Raw genomic sequence first — 23,732 nt, forward strand, 5'->3', positions numbered from 1 at the left:
TAACAATTCTGTGTCCCTGAGTAACAATTCTGTGTCCCTGAGTAACAATTCTGTGTCTGTCCCTGAGTAACAATTCTGTGTCCCTCAGTAACAATTCTGTGTCCCTGAGTAACAATTCTGTGTCCCTGAGTAACAATTCTGTGTCTGTCCCTGAGTAACAATTCTGTGTCCCTGAGTAACAATTCTGTGTCCCTGAGTAACAATTCTGTGTCCCTGAGTAACAATTCTGTGTCTGTCCCTGAGTAACAATTCTGTGTCCCTGAGTAACAATTCTGTGTCCCTGAGTAACAATTCTGTGTCTGTCACTGAGTAACAATTCTGTGTCCCCGAGTAACAATTCTGTGTCCCTGAGTAACAATTCTGTGTCCCTCAGTAACAATTCTGTGTCCCTGAGTAACAATTCTGTGTCTGTCCCTGAGTAACAATTCTGTGTCCCTGAGTAACAATTCTGTGTCTGTCCCTGAGTAACAATTCTGTGTCCCTGAGTAACAATTCTGTGTCCCTCAGTAACAATTCTGTGTCCCTGAGTAACAATTCTGTGTCCCTGAGTAACAATTCTGTGTCCCTGAGTAACAATTCTGTGTCTGTCCCTGAGTAACAATTCTGTGTCCCTCAGTAACAATTCTGTGTCCCTGAGTAACAATTCTGTGTCTGTCCCTGAGTAACAATTCTGTGTCCCCGAGTAACAATTCTGTGTCCCTGAGTAACAATTCTGTGTCCCTCAGTAACAATTCTGTGTCCCTGAGTAACAATTCTGTGTCTGTCCCTGAGTAACAATTCTGTGTCCCTCAGTAACAATTCTGTGTCCCTGAGTAACAATTCTGTGTCCCTGAGTAACGATTCTGTGTCCCTGAGTAACAATTCTGTGTCCCTGAGTAACAATTCTGTGTCCCTCAGTAACGATTCTGTGTCCCTGAGTAACAATTCTGTGTCCCTAAGTAACAATTCTGTGTCTGTCCCTGAGTAACAATTCTGTGTCCCTGAGTAACAATTCTGTGTCCCTGAGTAACAATTCTGTGTCTATCCCTGAGTAACAATTCTGTGTCCCTGAGTAACAATTCTGTGTCCCTGAGTAACAATTCTGTGTGCGAATCGAATATTTCCCAATATTCAAAACGAATTCCACTTCGCCATGTTCGATTCGCTCATCTCTAAAAATGAGATTAGCAGCACTCCCTTTAAGAGACTGCTTCTAATCTCAGCTTGTTACCTTTATAAAAGAAGCCTGGTAGCCAGAAATCCTGCTGAATGATAGGGGATCAAATACGTATTTCCCTCATGAACATGCAAATCAGTGCATAATTTGTTAGACATGCATTTCTTTTGATTTTTTTGTTGCTATTCCGTCTTTCAGTGTTACAATACACCTACCATTCGATTTTTAGACTGATCATTTCTTTATGAGTAGGCAAACATTCAAAATTCAAAATTAGCAGGGAATCATATACTTATTTCCTTCACTGTATATATATATATATATATATATATATATATATATATATTGATTGTGGCAGTGCGATATCCTGCCATTGTGAAAATCAAGGTTATAACCCAGGATTCTCAACTATACAAGTTGAGGGGCTCCAGGCAGTTCTCTTAATGCAGAGGAAACTGGTTTGTCCATTTCCTCTTTGGTTTGTAAAGCCCGTTTTGGGACCAGTGGCCTGGAGATTTCTAAGTGATTTGGGAGGAATGAAATCTCCAATTCTGGGACCATGTTTAGTGAACATCCAGCACACTGATTACACAGGTGTGTGCAGGCCTTTTTGTAGAGGCCTAACCATGGTTCTGGGCTCCACCCCGGCAGACAGGAGGTCATTGTCCAGGAGTCAGGAGAGCTCCACCTAGGAGAGGTGGAAGCCAGAGCAGCAAGGGGCTGCTAGCTTTGTGCAAACATTTAGGAAGGAGTCTGCAGGAGACAGCTGTGAGCCTAAAGTGGAAGGCCAGAGTGGCAGAAATGTGTGTACAAGCCAGGAGGCTGAATATTTGTTTAATTTGTTTTGATGGTGGATACCCCTGCATGAGACACATGTTATGGAACTTTCCTTTAAATGAAATTGGGCTGAAAACCCCTTAAAAAAAAGAAGGAAGCGAGTGGCTGTGTGCTGCAAAGCTCTACATTTGATGCAAGTTCTCACAATATATATATATATGTATATATATATATAGTACATTTACATCAGTCCTTAACCCTCAAGGAGAATGCAATCTAAGGTCCCTAACTCACATTCGTACATACGCCTACTAGAGCCAATTAACCTACCAGCATGTCTTTAGAGTGTGGGAAACACATGCAGGCACAGGGAGAGCTTGCAAACTCCAGGCAGGTGGTGCCGTGGTGGGATTCAAACCAATGACCCCAGTGCTGCCAGGTGGAAGTGCTAACCATTTAGCCACTGTGCTAACCCTATTGAACATCTATGGAGAGACCTGAAAATGGCTGTCCGCATCCAACCTGAGTGAGCTTAAGGCTTTGCAAAGAGATTGGCAGAAAATCCCCCAATCCAGGTGTGCAAAGTTTGTCGCCTCATATCCAAAAAGACTTGAGGCTGTAATTGCTGCCAAAGGTATTTCAACAAAGTACTAAGTATGGTTTGAATTAAGTACATATGATTTCAGTTGTTTAGTTTTAATAAATTCACAGACATTTCTAAAATTCTGTTTTCACTTTGTCATAGGGTGTTGAGTGTGTTTAATGAGAAAAAAAATAATTTAAACAGCTGTAGTGTCAGGCTGCAACATAACATTGAAATGTAATATATATATATATATACATATATACTATATTTCCAAAAGTATTGGGACACCTGCCTTTACATACACGCACATGAACTTTATGACTGGCATCCCAGTCTTAGTCCGTAGGGTTCAATATTGAGTTGGCCCACCCTTTGCAGCTCTAACAGCTTCAACTCTTCTAGGAAGGTTGTCCATAAGGTTTAGGAGTGTGTTTATGGGAATGTTTGACCATTCTTGAAGAGGTGGATTTGTGAGATCAGTCACTGATGTCGGACTAGAAGGCCTGGCTCGCAATCTCCGCTTTAATTCATCTCAAAGGTGTTCTATCAGGTTCAGCAGTGGTGCGCAGTCATGTTGGTACAGGAAGGGGCCATCCCAAAACTGTTCCCACAAAGTTGAGAGCATGAAATTGTCTAAAATGTCTTGGTATTCTGATGCCTTAAGAGTTCCCTTCACTAGAAGTAAGGGGCCAAGCCCAACCCCTGAAAAACAACCCCACACCATAATCCCCCCTCCACCAAACTTTACACTTGGCACAATGCAATCAGGCAAGTACTGTTCTCCTGGTAACCATCAAACCCAGACACGTCTATTGGATTGCCATAAGACAGAGAAGCGTGGTTTGTCACTCCAGAAAACATGTCTCCACTGCTCCAGAGTCCAGTGGCGGCATGCTTTACACCACTTCATCTGAGGCTTTGTATTGCACTTGGTGATGTAAGGCGTTGATGCAGTCAATCGGCCATGGAAGCCCATTCCATGAAGCTCTCTATGTTGTTGTGCAAATCTGAAGGCCACACGAAGTTTGGAGCTCTTTAGCTATTGACTCTGCAGACAGTTGGCGACTTCTGCACACGGTGTGCTTTAGCATGCGCTGACCCCGCTCTGTCATTTTACATGGCCTGCCAATTTGTGGCTGAGTTGCTATTGTTCCCAGTTGCTTCCACTTGTAGCAAGGACATTTCACGGATGGACTTATTGCACAGATGGCAACCTATCACAGTACCACACATGAATTCACTGAGCTCCTGAGAGTGACCCGTTCTTTCACAAATGTTTGTAGAAGCAGTCTGCATGACTAGGTGCTTGATTTTAAACACCTGTGGCCATGGAGCAATACCTGAATCCAATGATTTTGAGGGGTGTTTTGGCAATATAGTGTGTGTGTGTATATATATACAGTATATATATATATATATATATATATATTTTTTTTTTTTTTTTTTTAGATGGATGAAGTGGATAAAACCCCATTCTTTTTACTTTGCTGTCTATTTTCCACTGGGTACACTTTCCCTCACTTCCTTTTTCATTGATTAGTATATGCCAGGTAGCTGCAGCTCTCATATAGTTATGTGATAGTTCTTCCCTTCTGTTGTTTATCTACCCTTCTTTTCCCCTGGTCCATTCACAAAACACCTTGTAGTTTTCTAACCATTTACAGAAGTGCAGAGCTGGCTGAAGTGTCTGGTGTGTGTAATGCATGAATTATACAATAAACAGATTTGTATAAACAATAAACAGATTATACAAAACAGATTTGTACATTTAATACACCTGACAAGAGGTAACTTTTTCCCTTAGGAATTTATATAGTTGCCTGTGCTGGAGTTTTGCTTTAAATATTCATAACAGTTAGAGGCATATTGGAGATTTTCAATGGAATCTTTTTATCAAGACTATACAAGCTGTTAAAGCATAGGAGAGTGAATGAGAACAATTAAATAAAACCATGCAAACAGCTGGAAGGTATATACACTCTCTTGGAATTGAACTCAAGTTCAATGAAGGAAGAGCATAGTGAGCATATACTGCATGTATACAGTATATACTGTATTTGTGTGGAGTGTATTTAAAAAGTCTTGTATGCTGCAGTTTTGGGTGCATTTGTCTGCAGTTTTCATTCCAGGTCAATTTAATGGAGTTAAAAAAAAGGAAAAATATTAGTGGAGCATAACAATGTACCTATGATATACAATAGTGCTATATCACAGTATACTAGTATAGTGAGACTATATAAAATTATATAACTCCCTCTTTTAAGTACTCTTCCAATCACCAAACAACAATAGAAAAACCTTTTCTTCTTGGGTTATGACCCAACGTGCTTAACACTCTGTGCACACAGGACTGGTATAAAATGGTGTAAAAACACTCACATAAAAAAGCTTAAAGTGATCTATGCTATGTTTTTATGTGAGTGTTTTTATACCATAGAGCATAAAGTGCTCTATGCTATGTTTTTATGTGTTTTTTTTTTACCATTTTCTGGTATGATATTTTTATTGTTACAGCAAAAAGATCATACAAAAAGTACAGGGAAACATAACAAAGAACTGGTTAAGAGGCATGAGTGAAATTATGCACAACAATCATTTTAATAGTATAAATTGATGGTGAGCGACCGCACGGAGGAGGCCATCGGTCTGCATGTGTTACCTGAGCCTGAAGGCCCAGCTGTATACCAGGAAAATAAAAGGAGGGTGGTGGGCTAGCTCGTCGGTCCCAAGGAGGGGAAAAAAGAAAAAGCAAAAAAAGGTGGAATAAAGAAAGGGGGGGGGGGAGGAGGGGGGGGTGTGGAAGGGAAATAAGAGGGGGAAGGGAGGAGGTGGGGGGTGGTGTGGAAGGGAAATAGGAGGGGGAAGGGAGCAGGAGAAGGAAGAGGGGGGTGTTCCCGAAGGGAACGGATACTGGGGAATGGGGGGGGGGGAGGAAGCTTTCTGCAGGCTTGGGTGGTGGCATCAGCAGACTGAGGTTGCCCAGGCTGGTCGGATGCAGAGTGGGAAGATCGTACAACCACCAAGGGGCCCACACTTTCAGGAATTTAGCATGGGAATCATGCAAAATACTAGGCATCTTTTCATTTATCATCAGAGCGGTCAAATTGCTCTTCACCACAGCAAACAAGACAGAGGGTGTCTTCCAGACTCTGGCTTAGCATGTTTAGCAGCAATAAACAGGTGGCAAGCTTCTGCTGGTATAAGGATAAACCTGTAATCGAGCAATGCCATACTGCCAATTTAGCATCGTTTCAAATGGGTACATGAAATAACGTGTGTAAAAGTCCAATGACCCGGGACCAGAACCTTGTCAAACATTGGCAGGACCACCAGATGTGAACCACATGCCTGCGTTGGCCGCAGCCTCTGGAACACCTGTCACTGCAAGATGGGTTCATACCTACAATGTGAGCTGGGACCCAATACCACCTCAGAAGAACCTTATAGGCTGCCTCCAAAGTAGTCGTGTTGAAGGAACATTTCTCTATGGATGACCAGGCCTTGCTCCAATCCTCAGGATCAATAAAGGTTCCTAATTCTCGTTCCCAACTTAACTTGCAAGAAGTAGAAGAAGGAGGGTCAATAGCGTGCAGGGAAGAGTAAATCAGGGAGAGGGTGCCCGGAGCACCAGGGAACTGTCAGCAGATGTGCTCTAAGGCTGTGGATTGGAAAAGGAAGGTGGAATTGCATCTAAGGGAGGTCACCAATGGCGAAGCTGTATATAGCGAAAGAACTCCTCAGGTGAGGCTTCATGGGTCTCCTGAATGGAAGACCATAAGGGGAAGGTGCAGGAGGTGAGAAAATTTTGGACTTGTGTAAAACCTTTGGATGACACCATGAAAACGCTCTCAGCTGTTCTAAGCCTGGAGGAAAAAGAGGATTGTTAAAGAGAGGAAGGAGGGGTAGAAAAGGGGACATAAAATTTCATAAGTAATTAACTAAGTCCCAGATTGGCGGGCTGTGGAGCATAAGGGGGCTGAGTGGCAAAGGACGGAGCCTGTGGGGAGCCAGAAAAAAGCTGTCATGGGGACTGAGGCACAATTGGGGAGCTCCAAGAGTACCCAGAAGGAGATATCTGTGGTAGCATGAAGCAGGATGAGATGGGAAATTTGTGCTGCCGTGTACTAATTTGAAATATTGGGGACTCCTAGTCCTTGTCTATGAGTATATAAAGTACATTGTGAGACTCTAGGGCGCTTATATGCCCAAATAAAAGAGAGGATTCTTCTGTGCATAAGGCGTACTGTAGCTAAAAGGAGGGTACATGGACCAGTAGAGTTATAAAATAGTATAAAACTTTAGGAAGTATGGTCATTTTGACTGCATGAATGCGAAGGATCCATGATTAGGAAGGAAACTGCCAAGATTGCATGAGAGAGGTGACGGAAGTGGGTAGTAATTAGTTGCAAAGAAGGTAGAATAGGAAGGAGGTCAGTTTGACCCTAAGTAGTCTAAAGAAGAAGTGGCACAATGGTAAGGGAAGTGTGTCTGGAGGTGTGTTACCATAGAGGGAGACAGAGAAATATTGAGCGCTGTCACTTTCTGAGGATTGATGTGAAGCCCCGACAGTTCAGAAAAGTATGAAAGAAGGTGTTGAAAATTAGGAAGTGTAGTTATAGGGTTAGTTAAAGTCAGGAACGTGGCATCCGCAAATAAATTCACCTTGTAATGTATGTACCTGCATAGTGGATGTGACGATCGTGGCGTCAGACCCCAGCCCTTCTCATCAAACTCGTGACCGAAGGACTAGCCAATCTAAAACCGAGCTGTCACGTGCGTAACAATGCCACGCCCAGCTGCACCCTGCACAAAGATTTTCCAGCTAATGGACCACAATCGGTGTATCTGCAGCCTGGGAGCGATTGTTACTGGGTCAGGTTAATTATGCAATTAACAATTAACAATTTTTCTAAAAACTACAATACAATATATTTGTATAAACAACTAGGTTTGTTCCCTTTACAGGTGTACTAACATCCCATAGACACAATTAGGCCAATTTTAGCCAGTTTTTGGCCTACATTGCCTGGAACTCTTTGTTAATTAATACTTATTCCTATCACTTTTTTGTTTTTTTTCCTTTGCTCAGATCATTTGACGCTTTGACTCCTTAGACACCTGTTCTGATTGTATTTCTCTTATTACCTGCATTTCAAATTTTCGAACAGTTGAACCTTTTACTCTCCTTTACTTTTCTCTATCTTTACAAAATTTTTTAAATATTTAAACTGTTTGCTCACCATTTTCTATTTCTGTTCTTGCCCTCCCTCTCTTGACCTCTCTTCTTTTTTCTGGTTCTCTGGGCTTTGCTGAGTTGATTGTTTGGCTTGGCTCCATACTGGAGGAATTCTGGCTCTGTTCCCCTTAGTTTATTACTCCTCGGGGAGCTCTGAAACGGCCTGCTGCACCAGAAACGTTATTAGAAACAGATGTCCCTCCGTCTGTCCCTTGGGGCTCTGTCTTTCTTGAAGGACTGGTGCCACTAAGATCCCTGCCATGGAAAAAAAAGGAGGGAGTAGAGGAGAGGAGAGGCAAACTTGGAAGGGGGAGATGGGTTACTAAATCCTGAAGCTATAAGAAATAATAAAGTTATTCTAAAGGAGAATTGTATGCTTTAAGGTATGTAATGTAAGCTTTTAAAAAGAAAGCCATGTAATATAAGAGCACAAATAAAGACAAAGCAAGCTATGTTCATTTATCTTGGACTTTATCAGGTATATTTCATCATAGGCACGTCAGCATAAAATGGTCCACTCTTCCTCAGTTAACAGTTTGTCCAGTGCTGTCATGCTCTGTTTAACCTTCATACTGAGAAGCTGTTCAAAATCATTTCCATGGCCTTGGGATTACAGGGACCCAGTCAGAAAAAGAGGCTTGAAGCCAGCTATAACAGATCATTCCAAGTTGTTTCTATTTTGATGAAAAGCTTAACTAGTCTAGTTTAATGCCTACTTGTAAATATTAATTAAATGGTTAACAGTCTGCATGGATTTAATCCATTTCATTTGATATGCCTAAGTAAATTTTAATGTAATCAGAGTTACATTTTCCAAACCTGTAATAGTAATTTAAAAGATGTAGTAAGATTTACTTTTAACTCCCAGTATGATAGCCTATAAGCACAAAGTCTCAAATTAATATTGCAGAATGTTGTAGAATGCCTGTGAATATGGAAGATGATAAAACTGGCTAGAATAAACCCTGTATGTCTTGCTGAACAAGAATTGCCAATCAGAATGGCATGCCTTTTTTTAATAACAGGAGTGAGGGAAGGGAAGTATTTTCTGATCTGTTTAGACTTGGCAGTCAGTATATGAGTTAAGCTATATATTATTTTTATATGTAGAAGCATTGTCCTTCTGGATGGAAAACCTTAGTCCCACTCTGGAATTTCTTAAAGTGGTAGTAAAGTCCTGTTTGTTTATTTATACCTACAGGTAAGCCTATAATAAGACGTACCTGTAGGTACAGTATGTATCTCCTAAACGTGCACTGTTTAGGAGATATTTACTTGTATAGCTGCCAGTGATGTCACTGTTGCATATGCACTGGTATGCCACCCATTGAAAGAGCTGTGCCGTGACTCCTGTGTGCATGCGTGGCAGTGATATCATCGTGGCTTGGCCACTCAAGCGTCTGGAGCTTGTGAACCTGGATAGCCAGGTTAAGATGGAAGCCCTGTCAGCCGCACTGGAGGGATTCATTTTAAGATAAGTATTTCATAATATGCTAGTATGTGATGCATACTAGCACATTGTGCTCTTAATTTGCAGGGTGAAGATTTCTTGTTGGTTTTTTTTTTTGTGCAGTTGACTACAACTTTAAACGTCACACAACTGAACTGGGCTTTTATTCTGTGGGGCCGCATATTTGCGTACGTGTCTTACGTACGTGCGCGCTCCCAGCACAAAGACCAGCACAAAGACCAGGTTATCACTGAGATCCCCAGGTCCCGTTCTAATGATCGGGACCTGGGACTCCCAATTCCAGGTCACATGATCACTGTGATAGCCTCTGATTGGCTATTACAGTGATCAGCCACTGTACAGCCCACCCCCTTGTTTTTTCTTCTCTCTAAATGGAGGAGAGTGATACATTGTATCTCTCTCTCTACCCGCATAGAGAAAAAACAACAAAAACAACTGTTTGTTAAAAAAATAAATAAATAAATAAATAAATAAATAAATAAATATTAAACAATAAAATAAGGAAAAAATACCTAGATCAAGGTTTGATCTAGTTCAGTGCCAGGATTAGTGTTTGGGTCAAGGTCTGGGTCAAAGGTCAAGGCCAAAGGTCAGGATTGAAAAAAAGTTTGGTATCAGTATCAGTTAGTGTCAGTGTATTGGGTATTTTTATAGTGCCGCGCTCCTATTTATGTGCATATATATCTCTATATCCAATCTGTTCTCATTCTAATTAATTAATAACTATATACATCAAGTGTAAATCATGGTGATAAGTGATATTCCATAAACTAATATAACTGAATAATTACCAATATATTGCCAATACACACATAAACAACCTAAATTCATGTGATAAATATTAATCAATATAAAACCTTAATTAAATGTGAATAATAAATAAATAAATAAATAAATAAATAAATAAATGTAATATAGGTATAAATATAATTAGTGCCACTCTAATTATATGTGATCAATCCAGCAATATTTGTGCAAGAACATATTTCAATGTGCACGTGCATTAGTATAATACATAAATAAATAAATAAAGTCTTTATAAACAAGTGCCAAAGTGCAGGTGATTCCTTATTCCCTCTCGCCAGGATTGCTCACCCACTATTGACTGTGATATTTATGCTGCCCTGGACCACCAAGGAACTGTATATCGCTGTGTAATATCGCTACAGGCAGAAATAAATTTCCACTATTTAAAAGGATAAGGCACCATGGTCTGCTTTCTTTTCTCTACATCTGACCCTTAAATTCCACATTGGTGAAAGGAGGAAATGAGAAGGAGATGACCCCTGGAGGGGAATAAGGAGATAGAGCTGGTCTTAATATCGGTGTATGAGCAGTTGCAAAAGGAGAAAGAGGAGAGTACAGGAGTACCTACATCCACACCTTGGCACATCTAAACACAGAGCATTAATCCACCGATCCTGGAAGGATCAAAAAGTCTATTTGCCTGAATTTATTCAGGCAAACATAAAGGTGAGCGCATAGGGAGACCACAAGGCACCTGGCAAGAGGGAATAAGGAATCACCTGCACTTTGGCACTTGTTTATAAAGACTTTATTTATTTATTTATGTATTATACTAATGCACGTGCACATTGAAATATGTTCTTGCACAAATATTGCTGGATTGATCACATATAATTAGAGTGGCACTAATTATATTTATACTTATATTACATTCATTTATTTATTTATTTATTATTCACATTTAATTAAGGTTTTATATTGATTAATATTTATCACATGAATTTAGGTTGTTTATGTGTGTATTGGCAATATATTGGTAATTATTCAGTTATATTAGTTTATGGAATATCACTTATCACCATGATTTACATTTGATGTATATAGTTATTAATTAATTAGAATGAGAACAGATTGGATATAGAGATATATATGCACATAAATAGGAGCGTGGCACTATAAAAATACCCAATATACTGATTTTACACTACCAAGTGAGTTTGTGTAAGTGCCAGCGCACCAAACACAAAAGACTAGTAAATAATTGTTTAACACCCACTGAATGCCTCATTCATAATAGCTCACAAGGATTCACTATATATAGCACTAGTTAGTGTCAGTGTGTTTTAGATTAAAAAAAAAACAATGTGCACTATTGTTTCTGGGATGTAGTACAGGTACAAACAACAAATAACATACACATACTGTATATGGTATTGCTGCAATCGGCAAGATTGGGTTGTTCTTTGGTGGTAGGTTATTGTAGTACAGTAACAAGAAACACACAGCTAAATTTAAAAAAAAATTTTTTTTTGCTATTTTGGGCCAGTTTTTCTTTGATAATAAAAAAAATCAGGAGATATCCTGATTACCATTTACCACCAAATGAAAAACAAATTTGTCCTGAAAAGACCAAGGTACAATTCACCTAGATGTACAAAGTAGTTGTGATGATATGTATGGTTTTGCTAACACATGTCACAGTTGCTAAATTGTGCTTAGGCGTTAAGATTTACCCTTAGGCGTGAAGGGGTTAATCTGCTTATATTTAGCTTTCCCTGGTTCCTTCTTCCACCCCCTCATCAGTATTCTAATTAAATTATACACTAAAGGCATGGAAATTGTTCCTCCAATCCTGAGGCCTTTTATTATGCATGTCTTTTTGCAGCTAGACTAATGATGGTAACAAAAAATGGAAAGGTAACATTATGCCCAACATATATGAAGTGAGGTAGCGTCTAGAAACAAATGAGGGTAGTATAGCATGTCGAAAGGGCAGGCAAAAGAAATTCTATGAGCAATGGGATCTCTGGTTGGAATATTTGAAATATAGATATTTTAATATGTTCCTATTTTTCTCTATTCCTATGAGCTTTGAACAACACAGTGTACAAAGTATGTACCCAATGTTCAATTATTGATTTGTTTGTTGCTGTTACATGTTGACTACGATTTTACAACTTAGAAATTGTCTACCCATATTTTTTGAAGCAGATGAATAAGGAAAATAACTGGTTGCATTAGGATATTTGCCACTTGGTTCTAAGATGGTACAACGTATATGTACTCAATATAACACAGTTTATTTGATGAGGGAAATGTTTAGAGATGTGTTACAAGTACAATATCACCTTAGCAACCTGTGTTATAACTTGATGCACTTTAAAAGCTTGTATTGTCTATTCTGTACTTTGTAACAAATTCAATAAAAATGATACTTCAGAAAAATGATACAATAAAACATTACCACTTTCAATACATGCCTTATTTTGGATCCAGTGATGTTATCGCTTAGTCTCTGTGCTTCTCTATGTAATGCAGGAAGATAATGGCTGGTGTGAGGGGCCAGGAGTATGTTGTTCTTGAAAAAATCACAGCGCCCTGCCTCCCTACTCCTCTCAATAGCCCCCAGCACTGATTCAGGTAATGGGCTTACTCTTGGGAGGAGTTATGCAAAGTTTTTTGATGGATGGTTGTCAGACTAGAGGAGTGGTCTTTCTTTTGGCAGGCAGCATTTGCATGCAAACACCCACATGTGTTGCTGAGTCTTTATGAATTAAATATTGTAACTAAAATCCAATGAAAAGGGTAGGCTAGGGACGTAAAACTGAGATAGGATATGGCTAAATGATGATCCACATCAGTGATACGAACCATTATTTTTACTGACAGTCAGTAAAAAACAGGCACTTTTCTCCTGCTAGTAAATGCCAGTGACAGGAAAAGGTTGTCAGTTAAAAATATGGCTGTGATGCTTGGCTCAGAACTGTGCATGTGCAGTTCTGGTCTGAAGCCGGCCGAAACCATCTGTGTGCCTGCTACAGTGTTTTCTGGTGGTGCTGGTGGGGTGGTGGAGGCTGTGCCTGAGCGTGTCATGTGATGTCATGGTCCAAGGGAACCGAGTGTAGTGGCCAGAGCCTCCTGTGCGTGTCTGTGGGACAGGAGCAAGGCAAGCCAAGAGTGGGACTGTCAGTGCTGCTTGGACTGAAGGGACCACCTGACGTGAAGAGAGACTGTGCTGCTGCACACTGCCGTCAGTGTCACTGTGAAAGTCAATTTCCTGTGTGTGTCTGCCCATTCTTGCCCTCCTGAGTCCCTTCCCTGAACTACTTACTTACTATATCAAAATTAAAAAAAAAATGTTTTTTGACTTAATATCTACCTTAACCACTTCAAGTCCGGACACTTTTACCCCCTTCCTGTCCAGGCCAATTTTCAGCTTTCAGCGCTATCACATTGTGAATGACAGTTGCGCGGTCATGCAACACTGTACCCATATGAATTTTTTTGCTTTTTTTTTGAGACAGATAAAGCTTTATTTTGGTGGTATTTATTCACCACTGGGATTTTTTTGCTATATAAATGAAAAAGTCCAAAAATTTTGAAAAAAAATGTTTTTCTTATAAAATTTTGCAAATAAATAATATTTCATCATAAATCTTGGCCAAAATTTATTCCGTTATCTTTTTCTTAAAAAAAAAAAACCCAAATTAGTTTATAATGAAAAATTATATTTATATTATTATTTATGGTGGGTTTTTTTTTACATATTGTCACCCTAGCAGTACAGTGTCACCATGGTGACACTGTACTACTTGTGGGGGGTGATGAAGATTTTTGTTTTTGTTTTTACACTGATTGCTTTTACACCGATAAAGGCTGTAAAAGCAATCAGTTCTCCTTCTCTCTGGCTGCATTCTTGCAGCCATTGAGAAATACTGTGTGAACTGTGATTGGTCACAGCTTGTCACATGGTATAAGGCTGTTGTGAATAGCCTTGTACCATGTGACCTCTATGATCATTCACAGATTTCTCACGTAGCAAGCAATGATGTCAGAAGTGACATCTTGCTTACTACTCTGCATGTGATCACTGATCGCACAGAGGTCCCATACGCGGATCGGTGTTCCACTGTGTCCGGAGGACTGGATTGCGGCACTGCGCGCTCCCAGGGAGCGTGCAAAAGCAGGGGTCGGGGAGGCCGTTTATAAATGGCCACCTGCCCCTGCACTGCCACCGTCCAGCTGTTTATTTACAATGGCCGGACGGGAGGGGGTTTAATCACATTGCTAATTGCATATTGTACTTGTTTGTAGCCTAAATACTGAAATTTGTACTTAAAACTGTCATTTTTTAACCTTTGGAAATGCCAGTGAAAACTTGGCTGTGCCAGTAAAATGTGGGTGTCGTGTCAGTGAATTCTGGTAAGTTGGCAACACTGATCCACATCCTCCAACCAGAAAATGAGGCAACTCTATATGACTTGTTGCAGTTTCTAATGCTTACTATGTGCATTGAGTATGCAGTGAAATCAAAGAAAGAAAGTACAAGAGAGACACCTGTAGAACTGTGTAAGACTGAAGGTAAAGTTGGAGTTTTTTATTTTAAAAAACTGTCTTTCTAGCACACATAGCATTTTGCACCAATTTGAAAAAAAAAGTTAAATTTTGATCTCATCAGACTGGTAGCTGTTTTTTATATGATTGCTGCATCTTCCATAATTCTCTTGGCAACCTCCTAATAGTATTTTCTTCTGCAATGTGTACCTTCTCCTAGCTGGGGATCTCAGTGGTTCCTCCAGAGTTACCATGGGCATCTTGGTTGCTTCTCTTACTAATGCCTCTGTATGTCTCAGAATGTTGGTGGACACTCTTCTGTAGGCAAAGTCGCAGTTGTGTTATATTCTTTCTTTGTTTTAATAATGAGTTTAATGGCACTCAGGGGATGTTAAAAATCTGGAATTTAGCCTAACCCTGATCGGTATCCCTCCATATCTAAACACCGGACTTGTTTTGATAGCTCTTTGACCTTTGTGATGCTGTTTAGAAATCTAACAAACTCTGGAGTCTTCCAATAGCAGGTAGATTCATTTTGGAATCATGTGACTCTTTATTTGCACATGTGGACTTCATTTAACTAATTATGTGACTTCTGAAGGCAGTTGGTAACACCAGAAATTATTTAGTGATTTCAGAGCAAAGGGGAGTAAATGCTGGTGGAATCGACTTCAGTTTTTTATTCGTAAATTCCTCAGAAAACTATGTAATTTTTTTCTGCTTTGATTTTATGGACTATTTTATATAGATCAATGACATTAAATCCCAATGAAATAGTAAAATTGGATATATCCAATGGGAGTGAATAAAAAGAAATTTAGCTTGAATATAAAATAATTGTACAAAGGTTAATGTGTTAATTTTCAGGACAAGGTCACCCAGTGCCCAAGGTGAAAATGCCAAACTATGCACCCTGAGTGGAGTGTGGGAGGAAACTGGAGTACCCGGAGGAAACCCACACAAGCACAGGGAGACCATGCAAACTCCAGGCAGATGGTGCCGTGGTTGGGATTTGAACCAACAACCCTAGTACTGCCAGGTGGAAGTGCTAACCATTTAGCCACTGTGCTGCCCAGGTCTAGTGGTCAATATGAAGAAGAACGCTGTAGCATAGGTGGTTAATAGAAGGAAGAGATGTCCTGATGTTGCTGTCAGTGGGAAGAAACTTATGGATGGGTCTGAATGTCACTGTGAAAGGATGGGGATTTTTGAGGAGGTTAAGGGACTCTTGTTGGCCATGTGGGGTATGAGGGTTCTGGAGGGGGATCAGGCCTTTGCAGGGGGCAGGGTTCTTTCTGAGGACATTGGGAGAGACGTTTGGGGCACTATGGGGGGGTGTGAAGGAGACTCTGCACCAGCCACTGCAGGTTTGGCAGCTCTGTAGGAAGTTGGGGTTCACTGTGGGAACTGGTGGCTCTCAAGGCATCTGGGGGCACTGTGGGAGGTTGAGGGGACTGTGGGACACTCTGGGAGGTTGGACAGCACTGTGAGAAGTTGGATTTCACTGTGGGAACTAGTGGTTCTCAGGGGATCTGGGAGTACTGTGGAAGGTTGAGGGGCATTGGGGGGGTCACTATGAAAGATGGGAAGCACTATAGGAAGTTTGAGGTTCTGCAGCTGGCTGGAGGCTCTCAGGGTTTGGGGAAAAACAATGGGGGCTGAATGCAGCAGATAATCTACCCACCTTCTCCTTCCCCAACTTACTTCAGATCTGCTATCAGTATGGGCGCCTGCTAGGAAGGGAAACTTCTTTCTCTCCCTGGTCATGTGATGGATCACACGGCAAGGTAGAGGAAGTATGGGTTTTCACTCCTCAGCGGGCGCCTATACTGATGACAGGTCTGCTGCTTCTCTGCATCAAGGAGACATTCATCTACAATGCCTCCTCATGATGCCTAATGGCCTTGACAACAGGAAACAGGCATTGCAGCAATATGAGGGAAGCTGCAGTCCAATGGTTGAGAACTACTGAACTAGAGCAAAGCTACAATACACACGTGATGAGGAGGACCAACCTCACCACATGGCACAGTGTGTCTGGTGTGTCTGGGACAGCTACCCATTCTGGCTAATTCACATCCCTGTTCAATACAGGTTCTTATGTTAATCTTGTGTATTAAACAACCAGCAACAAGTGATCAAAGTCCTTGATGTTTTGCAGCCATTCAGTATCCTTCAAAAAAATGTTCTTTTGTTTCACTTGTGTAATTATAGGGTTGGAGAGCTCTATGTTTTAGCAAGAACTTGATTGGCCGCAGTGAATAAAAATGTCAGAGGAGACAAAATTAAATATTTGTGCAGGCTGCTGGTTTTAAATTTATCAAGACTTCTATCTGGATTTTCAGGATACATTATTCTAGTGTTTTCTAATTTTGGGGCCTTTCCACCAGATGTGGGAAGTGAAACTTTAAAATTTAAATATTAATGTTTGACTCCTCATTTGTCACATTAGCATCTTAAGTTGATTTAACTTTGAGATTTAGTGCCTAATGCATTTTAACTTATTACAGTTTGTATTCAGTGTTAAAAATGTTGTATATTAGATCTCTGGCAACCCTGCTTATCCACTGGCTTCTTTCCTTTCTGAGTCACTGGACTACAACAAGCGTAGAGGTAGGTAATTACAACTTGTTACCTGACTTTTCTTTGATGCCTGCTTGTTCTGGACCAGTGGCTCTGGATTTTTTTTATGCAATACATGTTTTCAGAAGTAAGCCCACAACAGCACTAGCCATGGGCGGACTGACAACTCATGGGGTCCCCGGGCAATAGGGGATCATGGGGCCCCTGTGTCCTTGCCCAAACTTAAAAAAACCTATGAAAAAGGTACCAGGGGCAACTCATGGGCCCCCTACTGACCCCAGGCCAGGCAGAGCCCGAGTTTCCAAATGGTCAGTCCGCCCTTGGCACTAGCCATACTCCCTTAATGACAAACACATTTTAAAGGTGATACTGTTAGTTTATATTTGCAGTTTTATTGACAGAATTCTGTGTTTAACTGAAATGCTATACTGAAATGTTAAGACTGAATCATATTAGCAAATCACTGAAAGAGTTGTGATGATGAATAATAGTTCATCAGATAGTTAACCACTAAGGAACTGAGAGCATATGTGCTAAAAGGACAAATGACATGAAGATGTGAGGATTTCAAATTTATCTATAGACAGAAGGAGGCAGCCACATCACCCAGCCAACCTTTTGAATAATTGGTTTGGTTGGAAATCACATAATAAAGGTAGATAACAGCATGCCCCCCACATATGTTTCAGAGCCATATAGGTTTATACCACAATCTGCAGGTGATTTAGACAGTGGTTTGAATTGCTGAAAAACTGACTGTCAAAGTAACATAAGAATCAACCATCTTTTTAATTTGGTCCCTAATGTAAGACATTAATTCATTTATTGCTGCATATGAAGACCATACCTTTTATGCATTTTCACCATATCAGTTTAAAAAATATCAAATGTCAATGCTTAGTCATTTTCTAGATGGTATATAATAGATAGATAATGATAGAAATCTGTAGGTTCCTTATAGGTTTGGAATGTTTATCTCTACTCATGTGTACTATGAGCAAGGACAAATTTGTTGGAGTCAGACTACATTTGTGGTTACAAATTTAGTTCTCAAATGGTTATATGTTCCCCTATCAAAATGAAAATGTGCAAAGAAGCAATAGTGTGGACCAACTTGCCTCAGAATTGCACCTACCTTGGAAAATGAAGTTTATACTGCCCAGGCCCCTTGGAGTGTTTTGCTTTTTTAGGACTTCCAGAAACCTTTAGAGGAGTGTGCATTCACTGGGTATGCAGGATTAGAGTGGTATCTCACTTTAGCTGGTTACACAAGCCAGGCAAAGCTGTTATTCCACCCATGCTAAAGCATGGTGCATGCAGAGAATTTTAAAAGCTCCTGAGACATGAGAATTTATTTAACACCATTCTCAACTGTGGATTGGGTAGAATAAGCTTTATTTTCTTTATGAAACAAATCAGTTAAAGGTTGGGTGTTGTATTTAATAATTCAGAGCTCTAAAGGAGGTATCAGCCCAAGACCAAAGTCATTTAATAAATCATATCTGTGAGAAAAGGGGGGCTTTGAATATACCTCCAATAGTGAACTGGTACACAAACAACCAAATTAAAATATATCAGATTTTTACAAAGTTTACTAAAATATCAGCTACTCAGGCATTGCACATCTTAGGTATGTGCTTATATTTAGAAAGGAGGGGGGGGGTCCAACGAGTAAAAGTAGCACAAGGTGCCCACATCACTGCTTTGGTTACATACATGCTTGCTATTGTGTCCTACTGTATTCTGCAGCAACGTGATGTCATCATGTGCTAAGGACTGATCAGTGGCGGGCACAGACTGCAGCACTGAATTACTGGTCTGCACTCCCAGAAGAGGCGTTGAGAAGGGGGTTTGTGGTATTTTTTTTTTTTAAAAAACAATCTTTCTATGTTTTTGTGAAAATGGATTACTGGTCTGCACTCCCAGAAGAGGCGTTGAGAAGGGGGTTTGTGGTATTTTTTTTTTAAAAAAACAATCTTTCTATGTTTTTGTGAAAATGCACATTTGCTTCGACATGAGCTTTTGGTTACCATATACCATATGATATAAAATCCAGCACTTTACAATCCTGCAGACAAAAAAATGTTGATAAATGAAAGCTAGTGAGTGTGCACTAACATCAGAAATAGAATGTTAAGTCTAGTTTTAATATCTGGAGAAAACAAACACAGTCACAGGTAAATTGATTTAATATGTGCGAGGCAGCAGTAATATTAAAATATTTTGGCACTTTAATCAGGCATAACATTTTTTATTACATTTGTACATGGTCTTGAAAAAATAGCAATTAATCATTCTATTTCAGTTCAAATGTTAACCTAAAACTACAGCCATCTGTTTCATTTAAGTGTAATTATTAACCCCCAGTTTGAAACATTATTCTACCTTCACAGTCTCCTCCGGCACTACACTATTAAATAGCATAAAATAGAACACAGATGAATGTTTATCCCCTTAACTTCAGCCGAAAAAAAGAAAGCAACACAGGCATTTTTTAACTAAAGAACATGTAGGTAACTTGGCAGTGATTTCCCTTTCCATGGTCTTATATACTGTTATCTGGTTGTGATATTAAAAACAGCAATGTTGCCACAAACCTTGCTCAAAGCCTTACACCCAACTACAGTTTTAAATGCCAGCTCATTATTTTGTCTACTTTGATGGAGTCATCCTACTAGCATTATTCATACACATCTAGCAGTTTATAACTGGGAATGCCTAGATGTGTCTGTGCACATGAGACAGCCTCTTTAAACGAGTGTACCATTCAATTTTCTTTCTCCCCAGTTAGAATTTTCACTGTGCCTGCTCTGGTTAGAGTGGTACAGGTGACTTCCAATAAAGGCTTTGTCTCTGGTACCTACTGCCCTTTTAAAAGGTTTCCTTCATAAATTTGCTATCCTTTCTAAGGAAAAGTGGGAGCAGGAGCTTATTCTTAACAATGTCTGGGATGACATTTTTAGGGCTCTCCCCATGTTCCACTTTCCTCCTCACACGGGTTAACCCAGATTTTTATTCTCCATATGGTTTATCGGACCCTTGAATTCTTGTGTGCTATCAGTCTAAGAACAGATTCAGCCTGTCTTAGATGCTGTAATTCGAGGTCCTTGATACATTTATTAAGGTGCTGTCCCAAACTCCAGAGGTACTAGGTGGAGGTTGTGGGTACACTAATTGGCCTTGCGTGTTTACTGGGCTATGTGGATTTTTTTTGGTGCTCAAGCCTCCCATGTGGATCACGGTTGTACAAGCTCTGTTTGTGACCCGCAGACAAATTGTCCTTGAGTGGACTTTCTCGCATCCTCTGACCCTGTGTGAATGGACATTTGATATGTATTGGTGTATTTCTTATGAAAAACATGTTTTCCTTCTTAAAAACTCACAAGTAAGGTTTAAGGCAATCTGGCCACTTTGGTTTAAGCATATCAGTTTGGTATTGAGCTAGATCCCAATGTTCTTTTAGGTACATTTGTACTGTTTAGATTGCAAAAATAGGGTTCAAATGTGAAGTCTGACCTTGGTAGGTCAATATAAGTCCACATAGTTATTTATGGTCATGGTGTTTTTATTTATGCTCCATGGGCATGTATTGTAGTGTACGCATTTTTTTTTTGGGGGGGGGGGGGTTGCTGTCCTATGTGGCATGTCCTGTTCTTTTTGTTTATTTGTCTATGTTTCACAATTTTGTTAAATAAAATAAAATCTGATAAAAAGAACATTAGTCTACCATTCCTGTACAATAGATTGCTTGCTTTTAAAGGTGGCTTTATTATGGTGAGTGATATTCATATTTACAGTGGAAAGTCTGCTGGAAAATTATATTCCATTACAATTTTACATTGTCTTAGAAGGCCCAAGTATTTGAAGTACAGTCTATCAGTTCTCATTTCAACAGCAATACTGATTAATAGGAGTCATGGGGTATTTTGGGTTGACTATTTGGTTAGTGTTGCAATATTACACTTTTGAGTAGTAGCCAAGATTTTAGACTCTTTGTATATTATATGCGACACAAAATAATGTTCAGTTTCACTCCCATTTCTTGGGACATGGAATTTGCTGGAAAATAGGTATATAAACTACCTTCTGAGTTCCCCCCAATTTTTTGGGGGGATTGTTAAATTTGTCATTAACACATTAACACCTGGTGCCATGCAGACATATATAGAGGTTATCAAATGCTAAGGTGGCATTGTATTACTGTGCTACTGCACATTTAGAACAGTGTTTAAATGCTTTCAGTCTTGTACAATATATGCATGACCTGTAGGACTTGTATGTGTGTGTGTATATATATATATATATATATATATATATATATATATACATTTTTAACAGTTGAATGAATCCCCACCCCTGCTAATGTGTACTTTTGCTGCCTTTTACACATTGTTGCTAAGTAAAGTTGTGGAAGTCTATTCATTAGATCATATAAATCTTTTATAATTTAGAAAAAAATAAACTCAGTAATACATATAGTGTTTTGTTTAGTGTCTTAATACCGTCATTGACTCTAAATAGTTCCTCGAGTTTTCTTTTTCTTTTCTAGTTTGTGGCTACCAATATATATTATTTCCCATTTTCATTCCTGTTTTTGAAGGTATTGTTTAAAAACCTAATACAAAATGAAAATCCCCTCTCCTTTCATCTGTGAATAACCTTACCATGCAGTACTGTATAGTAGGTACTTCAGTTCATCTGCAGAAGCTCTGGTGGTTTGAAGCTACCACTTGTGTTTTAGTTCTATTACTAACTATTGAAATAAAAAGAAAAGAAAGGCTTGTTTTTCTAAAAAAAATTAAGTGTGGTCTGTTTGTGTTCCTAATATTTTTTCAGCATATAATGTTATTCTGCTAGTAACTCTGGTAACCTGTTTTCAACTTTCAGCGGAGCCAGCGGTGAGACTGGATGGAAGTCCTATATGCTGCTACTTTAATTTCAGTCCAAAAATCATGTTCACCAAGGTGGTAAAAGCTCAGCTATGGGTATATCTGCGACCTTTGCAGCACACCTCCACCGTCTACCTTCAAATTCTACGTCTCAAGCCTGTAACGGATGAAGGCAGCAAGCACATTCGAATTAGATCTCTGAAGATTGATTTGCACTCACGCACGGGCCATTGGCAAAGCATCGATTTCAAGCATGTACTGCAGAATTGGTTCAAACAACCACACAACAATTGGGGTATTGAAATCAATGCCTTTGACCCAAATGGAAATGACCTTGCTGTCACCTCTTTTGGTCCTGGAGCAGAAGGGCTGGTAGGTACTTTAATTTTTTTTTTTCTAATCAGATAATCAGATCTTTTTTTATTGCATTTTAAAGTTTTAAACACACAGCCTCATTAGTGGCACTTTACAAATAACAAACTAAGAAGGTAGTCAGACATACAGTGATTGGTCAAGTAATCCAAACAAAGCTATTAGCAATTTCCATAAGTATATGGACACCCATAATCAACAGACATTTGCTCGTTTGGTAGCAAACACAACATTAACATAAAATTATAATTAATGATTCACTTATATGTTCCATATAAGGAAGGTACACTGTATGAACATGAATCTGTGTATCTAATAACCTAAACCTAACCAAACTTGCACAAATAGATATCCTCCCAGAACTAGACAACCGCGCTGTAGCTATCCTTCGGCTATAGCGCGGTTGGGAGTGGTTAAGACCTGTGTACAGCCTCTTCCACACATTCACGCAGCATCAGGGACTCCTAGGCAGCAAAATACACCAGCAGTGTGGCTGCATGCACACTAGCTTTTTTTAAGCTTCTAGAAGCTGTTATCAGCATATTTTTTTTTCTGCTCCTAGAAGCCTAATAGTGTTATCCTATGTGTCCAGGCACACTGCTTTAGGCTATTAGCATTTTTTCAGCTTCAGCATCTAGGAGCAGAATAAAAATTGTTTTTGTGTTTTGGAGCATTTTTTCCAGCAGAAAAAATGCTAAACGCTCCTAAACACTGCTGAGCTCTACTAAAATGCTACTTACAGCTTTTTGTAGATTTTTTTTCCTCTACATGTACTGTAAAAATGCTAATAAAATGGCAACGCTCCAAAACACTACTAAAATGCTCCTAAAATGCTACTGGAAGGAAGGAAGGAAAGTGTTATTATGCTACAGAGTAGACAGAAATGCATTCCTTGGGTTCTGGGCTGGAAAATGGAACACACATCGTACACAAATGAAAAACACACTTTCACTACCTTCCTACCACCTTATTGTAAAAAACAACAGAGAGGTGGGCTTCTATTATAAATGCTGCTTATAAATGGTACTCCAGAAGTAGATCTCAGGTAGCTAGTGTACCCATTAATAATAGACACACTGTACATAGCCGATCTGGACAGATTTGTACCATGTGATTGCTGTAATGCCCAAATGATCACAAATGTGAACTTTCCTACTGTTTGCATTGGAGAGTCCTCTCACAAGGAAGGAAGGAGGAACTAATGAATGAATAATAATTTACTAGTTCCAGAGCACAGACAGTAGTAGACAGTAGTAGATTCAGGGTGGGTAGGAGGGAGGTAATTGTGGGATCATTTTTGACCCCTTTTACCCCCTCCTCCTCTGTATATAACCCCCCCCCCCCCGACCTTCACATTAACT

At 39.6% G+C, this 23,732-nt stretch overlaps 1 protein-coding gene across 1 annotated transcript in view; it reads left to right on the forward strand.

The window, feature by feature from the left end:
• GDF11 (growth differentiation factor 11) overlaps positions 1-23,732 on the forward strand; it is a 205,290-nt gene that overhangs the window by 175,209 nt on the left and 6,349 nt on the right. Inside the window, exon 2 of the mRNA XM_089680224.1 lies at positions 21,998-22,371. Coding sequence (XP_089536350.1) covers positions 21,998-22,371 — 374 coding nt within the window. The remainder of the gene's footprint in view (positions 1-21,997; positions 22,372-23,732) is intronic.

The sequence above is a fragment of the Staurois parvus genome, unplaced genomic scaffold (assembly GCF_062004578.1).
Source record: "Staurois parvus isolate SC_StPar_1 unplaced genomic scaffold, SC_StPar_1.0 ptg000017l, whole genome shotgun sequence".
Classification (NCBI taxonomy): Eukaryota; Metazoa; Chordata; class Amphibia; order Anura; family Ranidae; genus Staurois; species Staurois parvus.